General features: G+C 39.1%; 1 protein-coding gene across 1 annotated transcript in view; it reads right to left on the bottom strand.

Moving 5' to 3' along the window:
- Positions 1-771: 771 nt before the first annotated feature.
- The window catches only part of SMARCAD1 (SNF2 related chromatin remodeling ATPase with DExD box 1), a 45643-nt gene continuing 23759 nt past the window's right edge, over positions 772-22655 (bottom strand). The window contains exons 8-23 of the mRNA XM_075708724.1: positions 21381-21772; positions 14441-14643; positions 13111-13201; positions 11776-11875; positions 10168-10227; positions 9882-9957; positions 9273-9408; positions 8098-8235; positions 7698-7793; positions 6743-6860; positions 6360-6481; positions 5026-5214; positions 3998-4116; positions 2994-3176; positions 1599-1708; positions 772-1301 (exon numbers count right to left, since the gene is read on the bottom strand). Coding sequence (XP_075564839.1) covers positions 1240-1301; positions 1599-1708; positions 2994-3176; positions 3998-4116; positions 5026-5214; positions 6360-6481; positions 6743-6860; positions 7698-7793; positions 8098-8235; positions 9273-9408; positions 9882-9957; positions 10168-10227; positions 11776-11875; positions 13111-13201; positions 14441-14643; positions 21381-21772 — 2195 coding nt within the window. The 3' untranslated portion in view covers positions 772-1239. The remainder of the gene's footprint in view (positions 1302-1598; positions 1709-2993; positions 3177-3997; positions 4117-5025; positions 5215-6359; positions 6482-6742; positions 6861-7697; positions 7794-8097; positions 8236-9272; positions 9409-9881; positions 9958-10167; positions 10228-11775; positions 11876-13110; positions 13202-14440; positions 14644-21380; positions 21773-22655) is intronic.

A 22655-nucleotide genomic window follows, 5' to 3' on the forward strand; every position in this document is an offset into this window, starting at 1 on the left:
AAGTGTCTTCTGACTGTGATAACCACATATAGAAAAGTGGTAACTAACTATCAACCCCATACTGCAAACCAGAGCGAATTCTAGGACGCAGTCCTCCAAGAGATTCAGCCTGGTACAGATTTGCTGAACTCTGCACAGAGCATACAGCAGCTGAGGCTTTAACTGAGGGCAGGGGCAATAAGCACTTCCCCATACTTTGCCTTCCCCCAGCTTCTAAAAAAGCCACAGTCTGTTCAAAGGACCAAATTCAGTCTTTTCCTCTGTCTAGGGAAATGGATATCCTCCTCTCCTACCTCCTCAAATCGCATCCTTGCCAGCATAAACTTCAGGTGGAGGCACACCTCAACACTGATACCACTGAAGGTCTTGATTTCACTGAGATGTATCCAAAATCCACTGAAACTTCAAGAGAAAAAGACATAAGCATTGTGTTTAGGGCACTTCGCTGGCAGAGCGCAGACCTGGTATTTATACCAAGGACTGACAAAAAATTGCAGCCTGAGTGGAAAGTTCCATTTGGTGGAATTCTGTTTTTATAATCACTATCCTAACACAACTGTGATTAGAGTATAATGAGACACTAGTAATTAACTACTGCTGGATAAAGCTAAGTCAGTTCAAATGGAACATTTCAGCTAGTCTGAAAGCTGCCTATTTGATTTATAACATGCAAGTTATCACACAGACACCACCACCACTTGCCCCCCCCCCCCCCCCAAAATAACCACAAAATGAAAACATTTTGTTAATCTGTAGAATTTTATTTGAACAAGTTGATACAAAACCAGTACGGTACATCAAATGAACCAAAACAAGCAGAAACAGACTTGGGCATTGTCAAATAAGGCACATATAAAAAAATCTACACGCGTAATCCAGTGAAACAGACAACTTATATATATATATATTTGGAGGTAGAAATAATTACAAAAATACTGACAAATCTTAAGCAGTAGCAGACTTGTTAAAACAATTAACTACTTAGGTCCCCATTTTGAAAAGTGATCTGTAAAATAACATTTATTCAGCATCCTATGTTGTTGGCACATTTGGGCCATGTATGTTTTTAAGCATCAAAAGAATGCTATTGGTGTTAAAAATTTTCAATACCATGAGGAATACAATAAAGAAACTACAAAAAGTTATAAATGTTCATAAAACCCATGGTCATCAGTAATGTAAGAGTCCTTGGGGTACAACATCACCTTTCTTCCTTGAACTCCACAACATATTTACATTTTAGAGACCTAACGAAGCTTTTAATAGTGTGGCTATATCTGCCGGAATGGTTCCTTCTTCTCCTGAGGAATAAAACCAAGCATTAGTACAGCTCAAAATACTTCACATAAACAGGCAAAAATCTAGATCCCCAAAACTGTACAAACTCCTCTACTTGTAGGAGTCTGTCATCGATTTGTGGGTCAGATTCAGAGGGCACTTCCTGTCAAACCGAACAATAATCATCACAAATACATCTTTCTAGTTTATTTAACATAAAAAAAAGGCTTGCCTGCATCAAGAACCTTGTTTTTTCAGAATAATATATTGCAGCAACCTTAATTCACTTAAGTGGACATCATTATGTGCAAGAGACTTACCTGAATCTGCTGCAGTCATATCTTGTTCTAACTTCAACTTCTGCTGGCTGATTTTGAGCATGGATTCTTCAATAGTCCCCTTACTGATGAGCTTTATGACTTTTACTTCTCTGAAAACCACAAAATAGGATAAATCCATTTTTATAGTTGCTTTGGATTAGTGCAAAAGGGAAGGATGCTATGCCTTTGGTCAGCTGCCAGTGGTTTAAAACAAGAAAGAGGAAATGAACAAAAGAGCTTGTAGTTTTTCTGGTCTGGACCAACTGTGCTCTGTACTGCTAGAAAACTTGTTTTCTCCTGCACTCCCAGCCACCGCAAAGTCTGGACGGTCACAAAAATCCCCGTTAATAGAAACAACTCAACTTCCCCTTCATCCCATACTACAGTTGAACTACCAGTTATTAAACCTATTCTATTGCTCACACTAGCTTATTCTGACGGAGGACTCTTAAAACAGTCCATGTTTTCACTCTTTATGATAGGGTGGCACTTTAGAGCTTAGAAGTCTCCTGAAGAGAACAAACAGCTTTGCCAAACAGTCCCAAAGACTTCAGATCTGCCTTGAAATAGTTCCTAGCACCAGAAACTTGAGAATTATAGAGAATCTGAGAGTTACAGAGAACCGGAAAGAGCAGGAGGATATAAATAAGGTTTGTTCTAGCAGCAACATGTGCTAAGACAAATACAGTTACCTAGCCCCCACATAACCCAGAGGTGGTTTACACCAGTCTCTGCTTAAAATGGAATTTTTAATCATAAAATATTGTCCTTTTAGCCTCCCTTGGGAGCTTGTGTCCTGGCTTCGGCTGGGATAGAGTTAGTTTTCTTCCTAGTAGCAGGCATAGTGCTGTGTTTTGCATTTAGTAGAAGAATGTTGATAACACACTGATGGTTTAGTTGTTGCCAAGTACTGCTTATGCCAGTCAAGGACTTTTCAGCTTCCCATGCTCTGCCAGGTGCACAAGAAACTGGGAGGGGGCACAGCCAGAATAGCTGATCCAAACTGACCAGAGGGCTATTCCATACCATATGACGTCATGCTCGGTGGGGGGAGTTGGCTGGGGAGCAGCAATCGCTGCTCGGGAACTGGCTGGGTATTGGTTGGTGGGTGGCGAGCAATTGCATTGTGCATCACTTGCTTTGTATATTATTATTACGACTATTATTATATTGTTATTATCATTATCATTACTATTTTACTTTATTTCAATTATTAAATTGTTCTTATCTCAACCCAGGAGTTTTTCCTCACTCTTACTCCTCCGATTCTCTCCCCCATCCCATCAGGGTAGGGGGAGCGAGCGAGTGGCCGCGTGGTGCTTAGTTGCTGGCTGGGGCTAAACCAAGACAGCTTGCCTCCAAGCAAAGCCAGGCATTATAATTAAAAAGTCTTACCTTGTCTGACCTACTCTGTGGCATCGGTCTTCTGCTTGCTTGTCATTGTATGGGTTGCAATCAATGTCATGAAGAATAACAACATTTGCTGAGGTCAGATTAATTCCCAAGCCACCAGCTTTGGTTGACAGGAGGAATACAAATATACCCATATCTGTATTGAACTGATCTATTAGATGTATCCTGCAGAACACAAGAAAACATGCATCAGGCCTTGGAGAAAACACCACACTGGCTCCAGAACTGAATACAGAAGTTATGATGATGATCTTTTGAAAGGTAGGACAGCGGCATTGCAAATGACCACAGAATACAAAGAGCAAGTTGGAAGACAAGGGAAGATTGAAGTACCACGAAACAAACAGGGTCGCGGGGAATTAAGCTCCATGACTGTCTTCTGTACTAATTGCACATACAAGGGAAATAACAGATTTCAGCTGTAAGTGGGTAGTAATACCACAGCAAGAACGACAGTTTTTTGAAACAAAGGAAAGAGCATCTAAAAAAAAAGGTTTTTTTAAAAAAAAAAAAAAAAAATCACAAAACAGGAAACAGTAGAAAAACAGCCCAGCTCAAATACATGAAAAGCACCAGAACACTTTCAGCTGTGAAGGACAGAGTAAATGGTTTGTCCTAGAGAAACAAAGGGGCTTATCTGCCTGTTGTAGCAGAGATATACTATACTTCCAAGGAATATCTACAGGTGAGCTTTTGTTATGGCATGCTGACACACAAGCAAATCAAACACACCATGAACTGCTGAAGACACAAGTTTTCCATTTTGATGGCTAGGACTGTAACCCGACCATCTAAAATTCACCATTCAGCCTCATCCTTACTAAGGCGATCTGAAATCCAACATTAAACCCCTTCAATAGTCAATGCCCAGTGACCACAGAATTCTAGACATTGGGAAACAAAGGTAAGGGTTTTAAGTCACCTCCCCCCCCTCCATGTACACATCAATTTTTTTCTCTCTCATCTTCAGCAAAAAAGTCACATACCGATCAGAAATCTGTGTTTTTCCATCCAACCTAATATATCTATGTTGCCAATGTTTTAAGAAAACTTCCAAGATATCCAGCATCATAGTAAACTGGCTAAACAATACAACTCTGTCACCCTGGAAATGACAAAGCAAAACAAAAGTTTTAAGCACATCAATGACGGATAACGAACTACACAAATACTTTATTGGTGCAAATACGTGATTTTACTTTGACCGAATCCCTGTTTTCCAAACTAAAAGACTAAGCTGAAATTCATCAAGTCAGGACTGACTTTCAGTGAAGATACTGTATCCAGTATTTCTGCTGCGTTAACCCACCTTTTGTCAGTGCAATAATTTTTTAGTTACTTTGTACTCAGGCGACTCAAGCGATCCAGAAGTCACATGTCAAATGCATAAATGACAGATCTACTTCATCTATAAACACCAGCAAAATATTTTCATTAAAAACTTTAATTTAAGCTATATTCCATATCACGCAGAGCAGTAGCGCTCCTTTGTCTGAAATAATTGAACAGATGCACAGCACACACTTGTGCAAATTCAGGATACTCTGAAGTATTATGGTACATACTTATTTGTAAAACAAACCAGTTTGAATCTATGACTCAAAGCAGTGACCTCTTCTTACCTTTACACTGGCTTAACACATACATGATTATTCTAATGTAATATGGTCTTATTCAATTGCCAAAAGAAGGTCAAAGTTCACGAGCTGTGAAAGTGATGCTAGCCCTCTGTACATTGAAAAAGTAGTGTTAACTAGGGACGAATATTCTGAAACTTGGAAAAATGGGAAAGCTTATTTCAGCTGTCTCTAAAGTGATATGCATAGGCAGGACTGCACATTAAAAGCTGTAAGTGTTGCTTTGCAATACTGCACATGCACTAAATCACATTGTAATACTCCACAGAAAAGCAACTGGGTTCAATATGCAGCTAGCAGACGTTAATTTAACCACTTATTTAGAGCCACCCTTTAGATGGACAGGAAAAGATGTTTCAGCCATCTGTAGTACCAACCTTCTCTTTAAGGTCGGAGAGAATGCGTTCCAGTGCTCTAAACTTTCCAGAATCCAAGATCTGATCCATGTCTAACTTGAAGTCACTGACGTGAGAATATTGCTTACAAAGCAAATGCAGCTCAAAATCTGTCATTACTGTCATATCTTCAAAGATAAGGTCAGGGTTAGCATCACAATGTGTGGGTTCCTGTTAGCAAAAATGAAGGGAAATAATGCAATACACAATCTCGCCAGACAGACAAGAAAAAACAAAACCACCACACAATAACATCCACAATTTTTGAAAGAACAAAGTAGCACAACTAGACATGGACAAATGCCAGAGCGTGGCTCATGCAAGCAACAAAAGATGAACTCTGCAACCCCAGGTTTATAGTAGAGGATTATTACTTCACAATTTAGCTTTCACAAGAACTTGTACTACCAAAAACTAAGAAGTATATGCTCAACCTCCATCGCAATTACCTAGTTCCCATCAAGCCCTACGACCTTTTACCCCTGTATCAGACCTCTTCCCCTGAAGACACATTCCCTAAAAGGGAGGTCCAATCCTTGGATAGATGGTAGAAGACATGGGAAGCCCAGCCCAAGATGTAGGGTGGGTAGAGGGATGTCATGCCTGGAAGAAAGAGGAAAAGAAAAGCCACATCTGGAGAGTACGATGGTATGAGTAGGAGTAAAAAGGGACAAAAATCCTTCATAAACCAATGGGTCACTTCTTCCCTTCCCCCCAGCCTCAACTGGCTTTATTTTAAAACAAAGCTGAAGATATCAAAGCCAGCTGTAACTTTCTTAGAGCACCTGCTGCACATTCAGATTTTTTTTTTTATACTTCAGAAAGAAGCAACAATTTTCCCCAAACTCCACAGGCATTAACCCCAGCCAAATTACACACACACAAGAAAAAAAAAACCTCAACAGTTCAATACTTATGCCTTCCCTATTTTAGTTCTGTACAGCCTAGATTTCATGTTACGTCAGAAAACACTAGTAAACTCAAGTGCCCACCCAAGATTTTTTTCATAAGTACTATAGTTTTAAATTTTGGGGTGGAGGGAAGAGGTGTTAAGGGGGAGCTAATGAAAAGGAGATGACTGCAGTCCCACAACTGTTCTCTCCATTCTAATATCTGATACAAAAATCAGCGTTAAACACATACAGAGCTTGATTAGAGCACTGGATAGATGCAGAGAAATAAAAAGCAGCAACAATGAATTAAGTTTTGCAAAGACACACTTTTGACCAGAGGACTGACAAAAAAAAAAAAATCTATTTAAGTTGCACTAAAAATTCTGAGAAATTAAGGATTGCTTCTGAATCTCATCACCTTACCTTGAGCATAAGCATGGACATTGTCCTGAGCTTGTCAGTCGTGTAACACTGACGATGCAAGAGAGGGTGATTAGCCATTTTTCTAAGTTGCATCATTACATTTCCCATATCAGAGTTTTTCTCTGTAAACAAAGAAATAAGGTATATTTAGAATAGTACAGAGATGTCTATCTGACACATCTTTATGTCTTGGGAGAACTTTATTTGTAAGAACTGAATTTGACATTTCACCTATTACCTGAACTTAGGAAAAAGTCATAGAAGGGATATAGGTCAGTTTATGAGTATTAGACATCTCTACAAAGCAAGGACTTTGTAGTCACATTCGACATATGTCTGGGCATGAAAAAAATCCAGCAAAACGAAACAAGACCCTCACATACCATTACTGTTAATAGTTTTCTTGAGCTTGGTTAAGAGATCACAGTATAGCTGTTCCTGTTTCTCAGACATGGCACATAATTCAATGAGATCTTTTTTGGGAGGTAGTTGTTTAAGGACCTGACAAAATAAAAACATACCAGGTAAAAACTGTACTGTAGTGAATGGTCAGTAATTCTGTACTATCTTACAAGCCTGCTTTTAAGCTACTTTATTCATTCTCCCAACGCCTTTTATTGGCTGTAACTTTGCTGAGTCAGCATTTTGACTTATTCAGAACTTGATTTGGATTATACATCACCCCCTGATCAAGTTAACATGGCCTGCACACTTCAAAACAGCATAAAATAATGATACATGCAATACCCTCTTCAAGCCACTGACTACTAAATGCAAGTATGCAAGTACACAGAAACGCTTTTCTGATCACTATTAAGTTTTCCCTTTCTTTCATATATGCACTTCTAAATAGAAGAATTTAAACAGGTTTTGGATTTGAGAATGAAAAAGAAACATTTTGATTATAGCAAAATAACTTAAAATATACATTTCTAGTCATACGTGTACACAAATACATACATGCACACTCACTGCCTTAATCCTTTCAGTTAAAATAAAACGTCATTACTCTAAAGTCACAAATATTTTTGTGGTTATTGTGAAGGATTTCTCACTTATTGCTTAGCAGTGCACCGAATCATCTTTCTGTGATCTTTCCTAACTAAAATTCCCAACTGTAAATGGTCAGCAAATAATAAGCATCGAAATCCAAAGCTGCAGGTGGTCACATTTTTACTTGCAAACTCCTGAAAGATAGCTCAGGTTTCTTGCTCTTCCTAGATAAATAGCTAAAACTAGCACTGACAAAATTTGACCTTAAATCATTCTACTGTTAGTCTCAAAGATTACCAGGCCTTTTGATAATATGAAACCATTATTTTACAGATAAAACATTACCTCATCTTTTACTCTTCGCAAGATGAATGGTTTTATTATCTGCTTTGCATGTGCAATCCTCTCCTTTTCATATATGCTTTGTTCTTCAGCACTCTTCTAAGGAAAATATCGCAAGAATTACAGTGTGAAGTTTTCAGCTGTAACATTTCCTTAACTATTCTAATTTGATGAAAAACCCAGCCAGAACAGACAGATCTAACAGGACCATTAGTATTCTGAGATATCCTATTATGACACATTCTTACTTGAAACAATTAAATAAACCGTTTAATTTTCTAGATTTTCGTAATCGTGTTACCTGTTTCCATAAGATACCAATAAAACAGAAGTTATGCAGCAACAGCAGTGTTTTAGCAAAAAAAAAAAAGTTATTTTCGAGAAGAGAATATATAATACTTACTGTTTTTGAAGAGAACATCCTTCGGATTTCACTTGTGCTACTGCTGAACATATGTGGCATGACAAAATTCAAGAGCGACATCAATTCCAACAGATTATTTTGAACCGGAGTCCCTGTTAGCAGTAAGCGATTCTTTGCCTGTTTGTCCAAAGTGGAAAACAACAGTGAGAAACATTAGTCAAACAGGTTAAAAATTAATATTGGTAGAAACAACACAGCTACGGAGAACTGAGAAAATGAGCTTGGTTTAAATTGTAACTATTTAAAACTTAACATATATTTAGATCTCATGGAATAATTTCCTGGTTAAGTCAACAAAACGGTTTACAGATCTGTGGGGAAGTGAGCACATACCAATTTAAGACTATTCAAGAAGCCTAATCCAGATGCACAAAATGCCTTCCTGCCTCTGTTAGGGTTTTCCTTGCTTGTTTTTGTTTTAGTGGTTTGTTTGTTTGTTTTTTTTAATTAATGTGTGAATTGTTGCTCCCATATCACCATATCCTATCTTTTCTAACATCCTACAGTACTTAGACACAAGTTTTGACTTGCAAGTACAAGCCACAGTTTAATTGCTTAAAGATCAGCTTCTCAAAAAGGCTTTTGATGAAAATATGATCTTGAAAAGTAAGTCGGAATAAGTGATCATAAGTATGTTATTATTGTATGACTACTACAGTGCTAAATCACAATAATCAGAGAAAGAGCTGTACTCAAATTTTCTCTTTTTCAAAATGCTGCTGACTCAGGCCACAAGCTACAAGAAAAAATGATTTTAAATCAAGCTTTTCTTGCACAGTCCTATCAAAGTAGGTCCTTAAATACCACAGTGTTTCAGCACAAGTCATAAGAATACCATTTTTACAGTCTTTACTATGGTGAGATAAAACTGGAAAATAGCTTAATACTGAAAGTGAACCTCTACCATCAGTGTAACGATGCCATATGAAATTTATTACACTTCTCTGGGAGCTTGTCTCCCTGAAAGAGTTCACTATGCAGGATCCACTCCTAAGACCACACCAACACTTACATCCACTTGCATACTGTAGTTTCTGGAACGTTATCTATAAAGTTCATATACAGATAATACTCCATTTTCCCCTAGCCCGTAACTACAAAACGGAAAAAACAGGAATTGTCCTCTCTAACTCAACAATAACAAGACCTCTTACATTAATTGTCATAAGGTGCTGGTAGCGTACAGAGCTCATATTCTTGAGCATATGACCTTCATCAAAAATTGCATAGTTAAGCTTCAACTTGCGAAACAGTCCTCGATCATCTGAGCTGCTAATTGCACAGTTGTATCTGTCAGAGAAAGATATCATAAAAGACACATTAAATGCAAATTTAACATGAACATACTGTTATCACAATCAAATTAAATTCTCTAAAATTGTTAAGAGTTATGTAGAGAATACATGAGGGGCAGTTAAGTAAAACTGCCTAGAAGTAACAAACCATAACACAGTTTACTACTGGCAAATAATTACACGTTACTCGATGAGCCAGTGCTCTCAGTAACACATTCCAAAAAACTGTGCAAATCTATTACAAAGTAATATTTATCTATTAGCACATATTATGTAATTAATAGATAATATCTAAAGCATCTATTACATAGTATCCGTTACACATTAATAAAACCCTAGTTAACCATTACCTGAAAACAAAACCAAGTTCCCGTCCCACCTCACCAAACTCCAAACATTGTTTGTTTTGTTGTACCGCTAGAGGTCAGTAGGAGCCAACTAAAGCTGTTATTTAATTACTGTACTTACGTAGTTACTATCACATTGAAATCCACAACTTTATTATTAATGTCCACCCTGAGATGTTTCCTATCTTCTTGGGATCCTACAAAAGGACAAAACATAAAATGAGTACAATTACTTATATTTGTATACATGTAAAAATTAAGACAGTACACAGAAATACATTCAGCAATAAACACGCGTATTTAACCAACTGTCTTGAAACGATGCTTCCATGAGCAATTCATCTTTTCCTAGGATGACCATGCAAACAACAGTATTATTGGATTCATTTCTAAATTAGTTTTCTCACCATAGTAAAAAAGGACGTTCAGTTCAGGACACCACAGATGAACTTCTCTTATCCAGTTATCTGTAAGCATCATTAAAATAAAAATCAAGTCATTTATACTTCATTATGTCTTACATAACTTCAGACACATCTCAGCATTAAAGCAAACACCTGATTTTAAAGCAAATCCCTTTACATTCTCCTGAAGGTTAAGAAACGTTCTGACTAAATGCTGGAAAACTGGTAATATTTAGGGAAATTAAGCAAGCCACCACTGGGCTTTAAGCAACTCTCGCTTAACCAGCCTGCACTTTAAACTCCTACAGAAGCAGACCCTGCGCGGTCTGTAACCACCATGTAAAAATAATACAACGCTTAACTTTTCAGCCCGTTTTTTTGTCCCTAGGCAGTTAATTCCTCCGAAAGCAAATCACTTCATTTGTCGGCACTCGCATCCCGAAGCGTTCCGCCAGGACAGACAGTGCCTCTGGGAGCAGGCAAGGAAGCCTGACAACTCGACCCAGCCCCAGGTGTGCAGCCAGCAGAGCCGCCAGCGGCGACCTTACCGTGCCCAAGGGCAAGCTGCCTGAGAGCCACCGCAAACGCTGACCCCAAACCACAGCAGAAGGGGACCTCTGGTAAACGCCACTTGACCCGGGCCAGGCCCAGATCGCGGCTGAGTAGACACCTCCAGAAAAGCGTCAGGAAAGCTGCAGGCGCGCCGCGTTTCCCAGGCACCCCTGTGCTGGATGGCTTGGGCCAACCTGCCACTACAATGCACGAGCCCCTACGATTCACTTCACAAAAGCGCCTTCATTCACACCTTTATGTGCACCTTAGGTTTTAAGCAACACGCATTTTTAAAAATGCGGTTATTTAAGAAAAAATGGGTTCTAGCGGACTTTAAAAGCACGCTGAAAATGGCAATTTCAAACTGACGTTGAACAACCGGAAGCTTTCCTGATGTGTTAAGAGAAATTTTTGAAGCCCAAATAAGTATTTTATATTAAAAGTAGCGTTTTCTTTCTAAATTAAACTTGCTACTTTCTCGTTTGTATAATCATTCAACAAAACCAAATTTAATTCCACGGAGAACCAGTTTCTGCTCAAACTCATCAGCTTTGCCGACATATTTTTATTCCGCTATATTCTTCCTGCTTTCGACTGAGGTCATTAAACAATCAAAACACACAACTAAAAGACAGTCAGCCTCATTGGTTTAGGATTTTCATCTGCTTTGACAGATTCTGGGCAGCAAAGAGGGAAAAAGACATTGAATGTCTCAAATGCCATGAAACCTAATTCTAAGCACAGTCCAAAGACTAGGAATTTCAGCCAGTATTCAGTAAGTAAAAGGCTACTTTGCTAAACAAGTTCAAATTGTAACAAGCAGCTTTATTTTTTGTGAAGCATACAGAGCATATTAAAAAAAAAATCCACATTAGGTCTAATTAATTCAGAACAAGCATGCCTTCAGTATGGCTTGCATTCCAATTCAAATTACTTAAGGAGTCGAGTATCACCATAACAAAATTAAGTTTTCTTTCACAAAATTACCTTTGTTTCACAGTCTGTCCATAATTTTTTTTTTTTTTAAACAAACAAGTAATTTTGAAGCTTGTAACTTACCTAATGTTGAAGCTGGCACAACTATCAAATGGGGACCCCTATTGCCCTCTTGGTAGAGATAAGCTAGAAATGCAATAGCTTGAATTGTTTTTCCTAAGCCCTACAAGAAAACAAATCCATTTAAACAAAATTTACAATCTGTAGAACATAATAGTGTTTTGTACTCATAAGACAATTACAGTGTAGTCAATGTTAACTAAAGATTACAAATCTGCACAGAAAAATTGTTCTGTTTAACTGCATTGTTTTACAGGAGACAATTCCTTTTTAAGTACAATCGCAGTCAAACTCAATTATCTTTTCAGCTCAACATTTGAGCATCAGGGATTCATCTTTTCCACTTATGAAGTCTTTCATTTTAGTTCAGGTTCATCCCTCAAATCTTTAAAAACTCACCTTCCTGAAACAGTGCTGCAGGCAAATGATTACTTGGAAACAAATTGTTTCTTTCCATTTGAGCCAGTTGTGCAAACTATTTCTGAAGTGGAATTTAATATGGAAATCAGATTTCTTTAAGATAAGCTTGTTTCCACCAATACTGGCTTTCTTGTCTTCTGTATCATGGATTTAAAAATTTATCTTACCTACCGCAAAATATGTGCTTAAGGTAGTTCTTACAAATATGAAAGATACGGAAGTTCAGAAACACTGCCTAAATCTCAGTGAAGCAAACCCATCCATTCACCACTCATGGTTCGTCACAAGATGAACAGCAGCCAGGATCAAAAGCAACTGACAACATATTTAGCATTTAGCTGCTGCATCGCTAAGTTTGTTCTGCTGTGCAGTTACTGGTGGTGTTGGCACCAAACAAAACCTCAAACCCGTAAGTTTTGAAATAAGAGAGAAAAGCTTATGGGGAGCGTAATGACAAGAGATGGCTGAAATGCTGGAGAAGCAGAAAAGGTTTCTACCCATTTAGTTTTTCCTGATTGTTAACTACTGGTTTTGAAACTGATGGAGAAATGTAGACGATAGGGGCTCACTACAACTAAATGCTAGACAACGAGAATGAATTGCATTTACAGGCAAGGAGCTATTAAAATTAAGGGTTTGAGGATAATCTGTTGTGGCAGAAACTACTTCCATTGCACCAGAAGACACCGTGCTACTTGTAATTATCAGTGTCCATGAACCTTAGGCTACCTTTGACTTTCAATTTGAATAAGAGCTCAGCAGTTTCTAAACATTTGGTGAAACTGTTTGCAATTTAAGTTATATTAGCTAAAACAAATTACTTATAATGTGCTTGGGGTTTCTAAGAAATGAAAGAATTTAACAAAGTCATTTTTGAAAAACTTTTAACAGTTCTTAAATAATCAGTTTCACACTTACCATTTCATCAGCCAATATGCCATTCAATCCGTGTTTATGCAGCAGTGCTAACCAGTTCAAACCGATCTTCTGATATGGCTTGAGTTCCAAACTATTAAGAAATCAAGCTTAATGTATTACTATCTTCTATTTGTTTCTCCACGAAACACAACTTTACACTTATGTTAATCACAGAATGGCAAGTTTAACATTGCCTATATTTTAATGCACTCCAGATCTCCTCATGTAGTGAAAAACACAAACTTTATCACTCACCTGAATACCAAAGAGCATTTCTGAACGTTCATACATTTTAAATGATCGAAATAAACGTTACCATAAATACCTTTCTTCTAAAATCTGTGATCCACAACCAGTTAAAAGCAGTTACGCAACTGCTAAATTTTAAAATACACAAAAGATTAAGGGCATTTAAGCAGCTGCATCACTATGTTTGCTCTGTTGTACATTGCTGGTGGTGTCGGCACCAAACAAAAAACCAAACACATACAACCCACAAAACACGCTCAACAGCAAGTCACCTAGTTCAGCATTTTTTGCCAAAGAAGAAACATGACTGATAAGCTCCCTCTGAACAGTTCCCTGTTCCTCTCGGGTTTTATTTTGACATAGCTGAAAATCCTTTTGCTACTTACCACTAACAGCCTCCAAGTCTGATCTAGGTTGCTACTCCGGCCATTCCCACTTCACCTCTATGCTTCCTAACCCTTAGGATAATGCCCCCCACCATACCCATTTCTATTCCTCCTAAGCTCTGTCTTTATTCCCAATACGCATTTGGAGATCTTTACCAATTTACCTCTCTGAAATAAATCCTTCCCCCCAACACATCGCCGGTGCCCCTCCCACTGGATACAGAGCTCCAGATCATTTTGTACATCAGAACTTCCTGACTGAGGTCTTCACTCCAGCTGATAAACTTTACAAGTTTGCTTAGATTCATTTCAATTTGGCATCTTTGAAATGTAAGGTCCCCCATTACAGAAGCAGTTTTGTTTGGCCTTTTGTCTGAAGTAAGCTGACAACTCATGATTTCATCACTCAAGATTGGCTTCTACATTCATCAAAAACTGGAGCAAGTAAAACAAGGTATTGAGCACTGTTCTACCTTTTTGGTTTTATGTTCTTATCCTCCTCACCAGCTTTCCTGACACACTTAAAAACATTTGCTGGATTCCCTCAAGTGTTGCACATCACTATCTAGCTCACTGAGAGCTGCTAAGTGTCAAACATTTGCAACTCTACTTTCAGAGTCTAGTTTTGAAAATCCCAGCCTTCAAGTATGCCTTATTATCCAACACCCTTGTAAGTATAAAAAAGGGAAAGATACCTCTGATTCAGAATGGAGGGTTGCTCTATGTTCCATCCACATCCTCCATCTTCAGTAATCCTGGTTACTTGTTTTGTCAGTTTATTTGAAATGTCTTCACATTTATTCATGAGCTTTAGAACCACGTCCCTCTCCTTCAGCAGTATCTTGCAGTTCCACACTATGTCTTCTGACAAACCAGTAGTCTTAGTCATTTTCGCAAACTGCAAAATAATAATAAAAAACTACTATGAGCACTAATAATAGCAGCAAAAAAAATTACTATGAGCACTAGTAATAGCAGCAAAATACAGTGAAAATCCACAGCTGCTGCAGGCAGCAAGCAATTCAAGTAGCAGACAGCAACTGCATCCCAATCTCCTCTCAAAACTTCAAATATTCCTTACACACTTGGCCCACTGCAAAACTGTGTGAATCCATGCTGAAGCTCATCATTGCAGCTCCTCGCACTGTAAAACATATCTTAAAATAGAAGAGACAATTTCTATGAAGAGTTTCTAATGTAAAATACAGGAGCTTTAAACTCTTAAAATTCTCAAGGGGAGGCAATGTACAGTGCAAAGTAAGCTTTGAAGGCCAGGCCCGCTAACAGAACAAAACCACAAAAAGAAGAAAAAAAAAATGCACTGATTATCATTAGATCACCTTTTAAGTAATCCCTATTAGATACTTAAGATATAAGACATAAGCATAATATAGGCATCAAGGCAAACCAATCTATTAAGAAGGCTATTAAGATTTTGTTATGAATCTGTCCAGAACTTGGTCCCCGTTCTAACTGTACCACAAATGGCATATTCAATCCTGACTTTGGCAGACTGGGGGGGGGGGGGCGGGGGGGAAGGATAAGGATAAGGAGTTTCCCCAAAACTGTTAGGTTTTTTGTGGTCACCAAGTACTGACAGGCCCAAAAGATCAGCAAGAATTGGTTCATTCTTTTCAGTTCTTCACCTTTCAGTGTTGGAGGGTAATTTCTTCACCAAGCTAAGATTCACCTAAACTCTTTTTTTTTTTTTTTTTTGCAATGGACCTGACCTCCAGTGAAACCTATGAAACAAAATTACAGAAATCTACCAGGTCATCAGCACTTGCCAATACATTTTCATGGGCAGTACCATCATCCTGACAGGGTTTCAGCACCATTCAGTTTCTCCATTTTTTTGCATGTACATGCTTCAAGTCACTATTATCCTTATTTTACAGAGGGACAAACAAGATAAAACACACAAATACATTTTCTAAGTGTCAGAGCAAACAAGCTGGCAGAGGACAAGTCAAGAGACCAGAATCTCAATGTAAATACAAACTAACACAAGGCCTGTCCACTGCTCCTGAGTGCACCTGGTTTACAAAGATGAAGCACACCAGTGTTTGAATCAAAAGCTTTCAGATGAGCCCTGAGGACAGCCCACATTCAGTATCACTGTGGCTCCCTATCCCACATTAGGGTAATTCCCTCCCATCCTGGCTGAGAAGAGATCTTTAAGTGCTGTAGCTGCTCTGCCACCATGTCCTCATCTTCTCAAAACACATGTTCCCACCCTGACCAAGGCTAACTTCCTCCACTGATTTGTATTCTGAGTCTACTACTAAGAGCACAGAGGTTGCTTCACTCACGCTTGCTGTAAGATGCATCTAATCCAACATCAATTTTTACTTTTTTTTTTAAAACAATGGCTCCATGTCACAATCCTTTCTACGTCAATCATGAACACATGCTTTGTCCAAGAGCTCTTGATCTCTTTGTTGTTGCGAGAATTGCTACTCACAAGTCTCATTCTCACAACCTCATGCTAGCCACAGACCTACCACATGACACCGTGTCTTTAATTAAAACTTAGATTTTCCTATTTTTTTTCCCCTTTTAAACTATAAAGCATTATTAATTTTGACACAAAAGCCTTACTTCCACCACTTGGTTCCTCAAGTCCACCCTAGTTACTTTATATTTCCTTCCTCTAAACTTTGTATCTTCATTACAATATGGATATTCTCCATACTAGAGCCAAGAAGCCTGAAGTTGTGTCAAAACAAGCCCTTCAGGCCCATCAGCTTCTCCTGGATTCCACGTAGGGCCATCTCCAGGAAGTGTAAAACCTTCTAATAAATTTATTTCTGCAGTAACTGGGTTCATATTTATAATTACAGTATTTTCACATGTATTTATGCATAAAGTTTTTCACTGTAAAGAACAGACATCTTCCTTTTTTATTAATGGATTTAAAGAATTGAAGAATACAAGACCCTGTGGATTTGCCATTCTTTTGTTAAAACAGACGTAATTTCCACACAGATTTTTCTGAACTTTAAATCAGGGATCTGTTAAAATTTAGCAAAAGACTTCACAGGCGTATATCCTCCTAGAGTTCCTTCCTTAGGAAGGGGTCATATGATCCAGCTATTACATGTTAAGTGACTGATCAATACTGCCACATTGCAGAGTAAAAGCAAGCTTTCTTAAGCTGAAGTGTACAAGCAGGCTATTCTTTGACTCAAAAAAAAAAAAAAAAAAAACAAACCAACCCACAACCACGCAGTGATGCCTTTACTGACAGCCTGCCATTACAGTTTTGGGGTTTTTTTGGTTTGTGGTTTTGTTCTATTTTAAACAAAATCCAGAAAGTTTATCAACACTCATAGGTTAAACCAGGCTAAGGCATACATGTCAACACTTGCAAAGAAGTTTCCTCTATTTAGAAATAAAGAGAGACATAAAGAACATGATTTTTTTTTTAATAGGCAATTAAAAAATTTCAACATTTGTTTTGATGCCTAAAGCTTTGGTTGGCATGAATATAAATCCTGTAATCTGTAAGTAAAGGCGTGGAGAATGAAGCCATCTGTTATTAACAGAAATTGTATTGTTCCATGTCAGCATTCGTCTCCAAGTTACAGGAAGAAAAACTTTAGCCACTGCTTTACATGTGAAACACACGATGTTACCCTGTCATGCAGGACACAAAGATGATCCTTGGGTGGCCTTTGATTTACTAGAGGTTCTGACATCCTCCCAGGTTCATTTTTGGTTTGTTGGTTTTCTTCAAGCGAGGTCCAAAAGCGTGAGCCCATCACGGACAACTGAACCCATGAGCTTCCACAGCACGCTTTGAAGAAAGGTCCACGGGAGTCCCGGGCTGCAGCAGTGGCCCACGGTGCACAACCGCCACACCGGCGCGCTCTGCTTGGGCTTACCTTACACCACTTGAAGGTGATTTAGGATTTCACTTTACTGCTTAAGGGTAAAAGTCAGCCTCACTCGATCAACAAACCCCAGTTCCACTTTCAGCAGCTTCCATTTCTAACCTGATGCATTTGCTGCTTCCCTTCAGTTTGCTTTGCTGCAAGATGCTTCTGGATTTCCTGCTAGTTTGGTTTTCATAGCAGTTTGTACGTGTGCAGCCAAACAAAATGACAGACGATAAAAAAGCCAAAGCTACCCTCCCTTGAGTTTCTATCTTCTAGCTCATATACTATTGCAATACACAGAATACGACGGACAAGTAAGTCCATCTTTGACTGCTCAGTTCTCCCATTCCCCTAAAAGTGATAAGCTAAATATATGCTATGTCAGAATTTCTACGTAATATTTTGCGTCAGTTTAACTTGCATGTACTCCTTAAGAATTTGTAATTTTTAAAAACAATAGACATTTAATTCGCATAAAGTCTTTAAATGCTAAAAGAGATGGCTTATTTTGTGATAGAATAATACTGGGAATGAGAAATGAGAGGATACAGCAAATCTCATACAGATGCACATGTTTCTACACTAAAAGGAAATTTAAGCAGTTAACAATTATGAACGTTAAAAATAAGAAACTAAGTAGCATTAAACTCCCTCCAGTTGGTACCCCTGCATCTACCAGAGGCAGCGTGAAATTGCACTGGGCACACACAACAGGCTGAGGAACAGGACACCTCCCCAGCCCCCAAAAGCTCAGCTGGGCTCCTTCTGGAGCCAGGCTTGGCTCTGCCCTTGTTTCTTGGCACGCACTGAACACAGGCAGGTACCGCCGCTACGGCACCGTGTTTACAGCCCGTCTGCTGAGGAAATGGCGCCGAGAGCTGCCATTTCCAACACTGGCCAATTCCAAGTCTGGAAAAGAGCACGCTGTTAGAATGTAATTGAGCACCAACAAGTTTTTAGAGGAGTGAGGGTGAGGAGGAAGGGTGATGGGTGCCCAGAAGTGCTTCCACCAAGGAAAGAAGTCATGCTGCCCGCCGGCCCGCAGCATGTGCCAGTGGCGTGTCACCAGGACCCCGAGCAAACAGGAGAGGAATGTGGGGAGCCAACGTAGGAAAGGACCCACCAGGAAAGGAAGCACCTCTAATGGCTGTCGGTTTACTAACACATGTCTGTCCCAAGAAGGTGTAAATTTTGGTGCTCCTCCCTCCCCTCCTAGCCCTCACAGCCCCACTTTCTGCTGACCACCCTTTAGTTTGCATACCCCTGCATCCCCATCTGTACCCCTTGTGTTATAATCCCCAATTCCAGCAGGGGAGAGCTGCTCCTCATGAACTCCTGCGCCAGCATCTCCCATTTGGGCATCACGCCTCCTCTTCTGTCCCAGCTCCACGCTTGGGCACGCACAGGCACCTGGAACCAGCCTTCCAAACCTTCTGCCCTCAGAAAGCAATGTGCAAATTCAAGTTGTGAATATGAGGAGTACTCAGAAAGATGCTCTCTCAGAGCACGCATCCCAATCTATTTTGTTACCTACTACTCTCCCTAAGCACACAACATGCTCAGGAGAGGGGCATCACTTCTCCAAATGAGGAGACAGACACCTAAAGCCTCAAGGACATACCCAAGCACCCTTTATGCAAGTTAGTGTTTGAGAGGAGGCGCTCCCAGCCAGCCATCTCCAGCACTGAAGACCGGAGTATGGGTATTTTGAAATTGCCAAAGGAATCAATTCTTGTGAGCACGGACCTTTCAACACTATTTATTTTTTGAGAACCATGTTTGTTAATTTTTTTTCTGTGTATTTTAAGTGTTACTCGATCAAGTTAAACATCTGTCTTAAATATCTGCTCCAAAGAATAAGTATTTTCAAGTGTTCTTAATAACTTAATAACTTCACAAGCTTGAAATGCGTTTAAATCCATCTGAAAAAAAAAAAATCTTAGTCCAACTTAAAAAGCTTGTCTAGAACAAAAAAGCCATTTTAATTTACATTTTCCTGGAATAAGACGTGCAATTTCTAAATAAGTAGGCTTTAGTCTTAATCTCAGGCTGACAGTCTTAATACCTTCCTCAATTCTAATAATGAACAAGTGGTAACAACTTCTAGTGCTTCACATTGTGTTACAAAAGATACCATTACAGTAAAAAAAGACCTGAAAACTAAGCCAATTTCTTTAATGCTGAAACTCAATCAGCTCTCTCCATTACTCTATCACTCTTATTAATTAGTAGGAAAAACACTGTGTCACTGAGCTACTGGATCTTTATAAACAATTAAATCCACACCGATATGAAACATCTGCTATAATCTGCTGCAAAAAAACTTCTACTCTGGGCAAGTATTCACAATACTACATAAACATGTGGTTGCTGACAGCAGCAATCTTTATGAAAGACAAATTTTGAACGCGAACAGGCCCACGCAGCCTTATTTTCTGTTAAATATTTTACACAGAGAAAAGGAGAACAGCCCTGTAGCAAATATTTCTGCAAAGAATTAAGCTCAGGCAAAATCCAACAAGTTTAGAAAGGAATAGCCGTATAACAGATGTTCTGCGAGAAGCCAAAGGCTTGGGGCAAAACGAATTTCTTTTGCAGCATACCTGCACTTCATTTTTTTTTTTTCCAAGTATCCTCCTATCCTCCTCTTGTTTCCCCCCCTTGCAACACAACACACAAAGATGATTTTGTCGTCCTTAAAAATCTGTTTAGTATCTCTTACTGTTCTGTGGTAAAACATTTCACACACCGAATAATAAATGTTATTGTTTTACAGATATTGAAGAGGTTCTATTCTGCTCTGAAAAAATACAAGCAGATCTTGGATACATCAGTGGGGGAGGTTTCAGAACACATACTGATGAAAAAGCATACCAATTACTCTGTAAGAGGGCCTACGCACAGTTACTGCTTTAAAATCCAAAGCACTAATAAATTAAACCAAGAAAATCTGCCGTAACACACTTCAAATTTCTTACCAGGACGTTGCTCTTATCAGGTCTGATGTCTTGCAGTTAACTGAAACTGCATGAAATGTGTAGGCAACAAAGAAACCATGGGAAATATTTAAAAGTAACATCCCAGTGCAGTAGATAATCTACTTACCAAGAGATACCGTTTTCCCTTCTGTTGTGGATTGTGGTTTAGCCTTCTGATGCTTTACCTTTTATTAATAAAAACACAGCAGCTCGCTCCACTAAAAAATGGCTGCATTGCTCAGCCAGCAAAACCATGCCAGAGACTAAGCTGCAGTAGATTACAGAAAAAAGACCAAAAAAATAAAAAAGGCAACAACTGTTTCTTGTATGAAACTGAAAATATCCATGCTGGCACCTTCAATCATAGAGCTACCCTGGAAGCTGCTGCTGCTGCTATTCAAGTGCCTGCAGTAAAGGTCCTGCCACATTCTTGCCTCCTGCCTGGGTTTTCAGCTACAAGAGCTCAGAACAGGCTAGCAAACACCTCCTTCCCAAGTGAAAGCTCTAATTTCTTCTTATGCAGTGAAATCAACCAACTTTCTATGCTACAGAGTGAGTGACAGTAATGTCAGCCAATCAGCTTGAGTTTTCCAGGAAAATCACCCCTTAATTCATTCAAAATCAGGTCATATGACACTATTTGAAACGCTATTGGCTTAGGAGGAACATAGCATTTTAGCCTAATCAGGATAAGGCCACCCATCAAAGCCTCCCTAGGCTGAAGCCACCTTGACTCTAGGCAGGCTGGGGATAGGGAAAGAAGAATGCAGACCTACCAGAGCCTCCCAGCTGTTAAAGGGCCGGAGCGCTATTATCTTCTGAGCCTTTTTCTGAGAACACTGGGGAATCAAAGTCAGTTCGCTCGGGGAAGCATCCTGCAGGAAGCTGAGGATTTTTGCTTTGTAGCCATCCTCCATCACTTCGTCACCGCTGCTGTAGTCCTCGTCAAGGGAGCTACCACCGTCTTCAGAAGCTGACTCGTCCTCCGAGTCTTCTGTTTCTCTTTTAGTACTCCATATGCTCCTTTTGCCTTTGTCCTTTTTCCGAAAGCCGTTCTCCTCTTTTCCGGAAGATTTCTGCTTCAGCTTCTCTGTACTCTCATCACTTCTGCTCTTGGCGGAGGCTTCGGTCCAGTCAGAAGCTTCATTTCTGGGAGGAAAGTCCATGCCTATGCACGGAATATAGAAGGCAACAAGTCAACACATACTGGTTAAGGGCGAATTAAAACCCACTGTTCTCCCAAAATAAAACCTATATAGGTATAAAACACAATTCTAGTATTTAATACACAACAACTCAATAGCAGGTGTTACTAAGAGAAAAGAGGAGCAAACAGTGCGCAAGTCTGTTTAAAACATGTAAATAGTACCAACTGTGAGTATAAGATGAGCAATGCTAATTTCTACGCTGCTCAAACAGCAGAAGGTTTTAAGTAACTATCTTAAAATACAGGTGATCAATGCTATGTATTATGTGTGAGCTGCACAAGCTCCAAGGTAAGAGCAGATAGTTCAGGACTCTTATGTATCGCTGGGATGAGATACTGGTCCCACTCCACCTGTCTGCAGAGATATTAATTCTGCTTATTTCAGAAAACAAGCCTACTTTCACCACAAAAATTACGTTTTTCTTCCATTTTAATGCATCTCAGTACAGCATTAGAGGTGGGACAACAAAAACATGCACTTGTTAAAGAAACTGGAAGAATTAGGTATTTCCAACCAAAATAACCCTACCGTCTTAAAGTTAGCTAGAGGTTATTTAACAGAATGTGAGCAAGTCATTTTCAGAAGTTACTTGTATGGGTTTTTATTCCTTGTTCGGAAGAAAGCACTTGCAACTCTGCCTCTTCTGCCCAATCCCAGCTTGCTGCTGATTGACTCCAACCCCAATGTCTACCTCCTCAGAAGTAGCAGCAGCAGTAAGGACCCAACCTCATGTGTACTGATAACTCTCTCCACTTGTAAAGAACCCAATTAAGAATACTATCCTATCCCAAGAATACTTAAATAGCTGATACAGCAAAACATACCTATCTGACAGCTGTGTAG

Source organism: Pelecanus crispus, chromosome 4 (genome assembly GCF_030463565.1).
Source record: "Pelecanus crispus isolate bPelCri1 chromosome 4, bPelCri1.pri, whole genome shotgun sequence".
Lineage (NCBI taxonomy): Eukaryota > Metazoa > Chordata > Aves > Pelecaniformes > Pelecanidae > Pelecanus > Pelecanus crispus.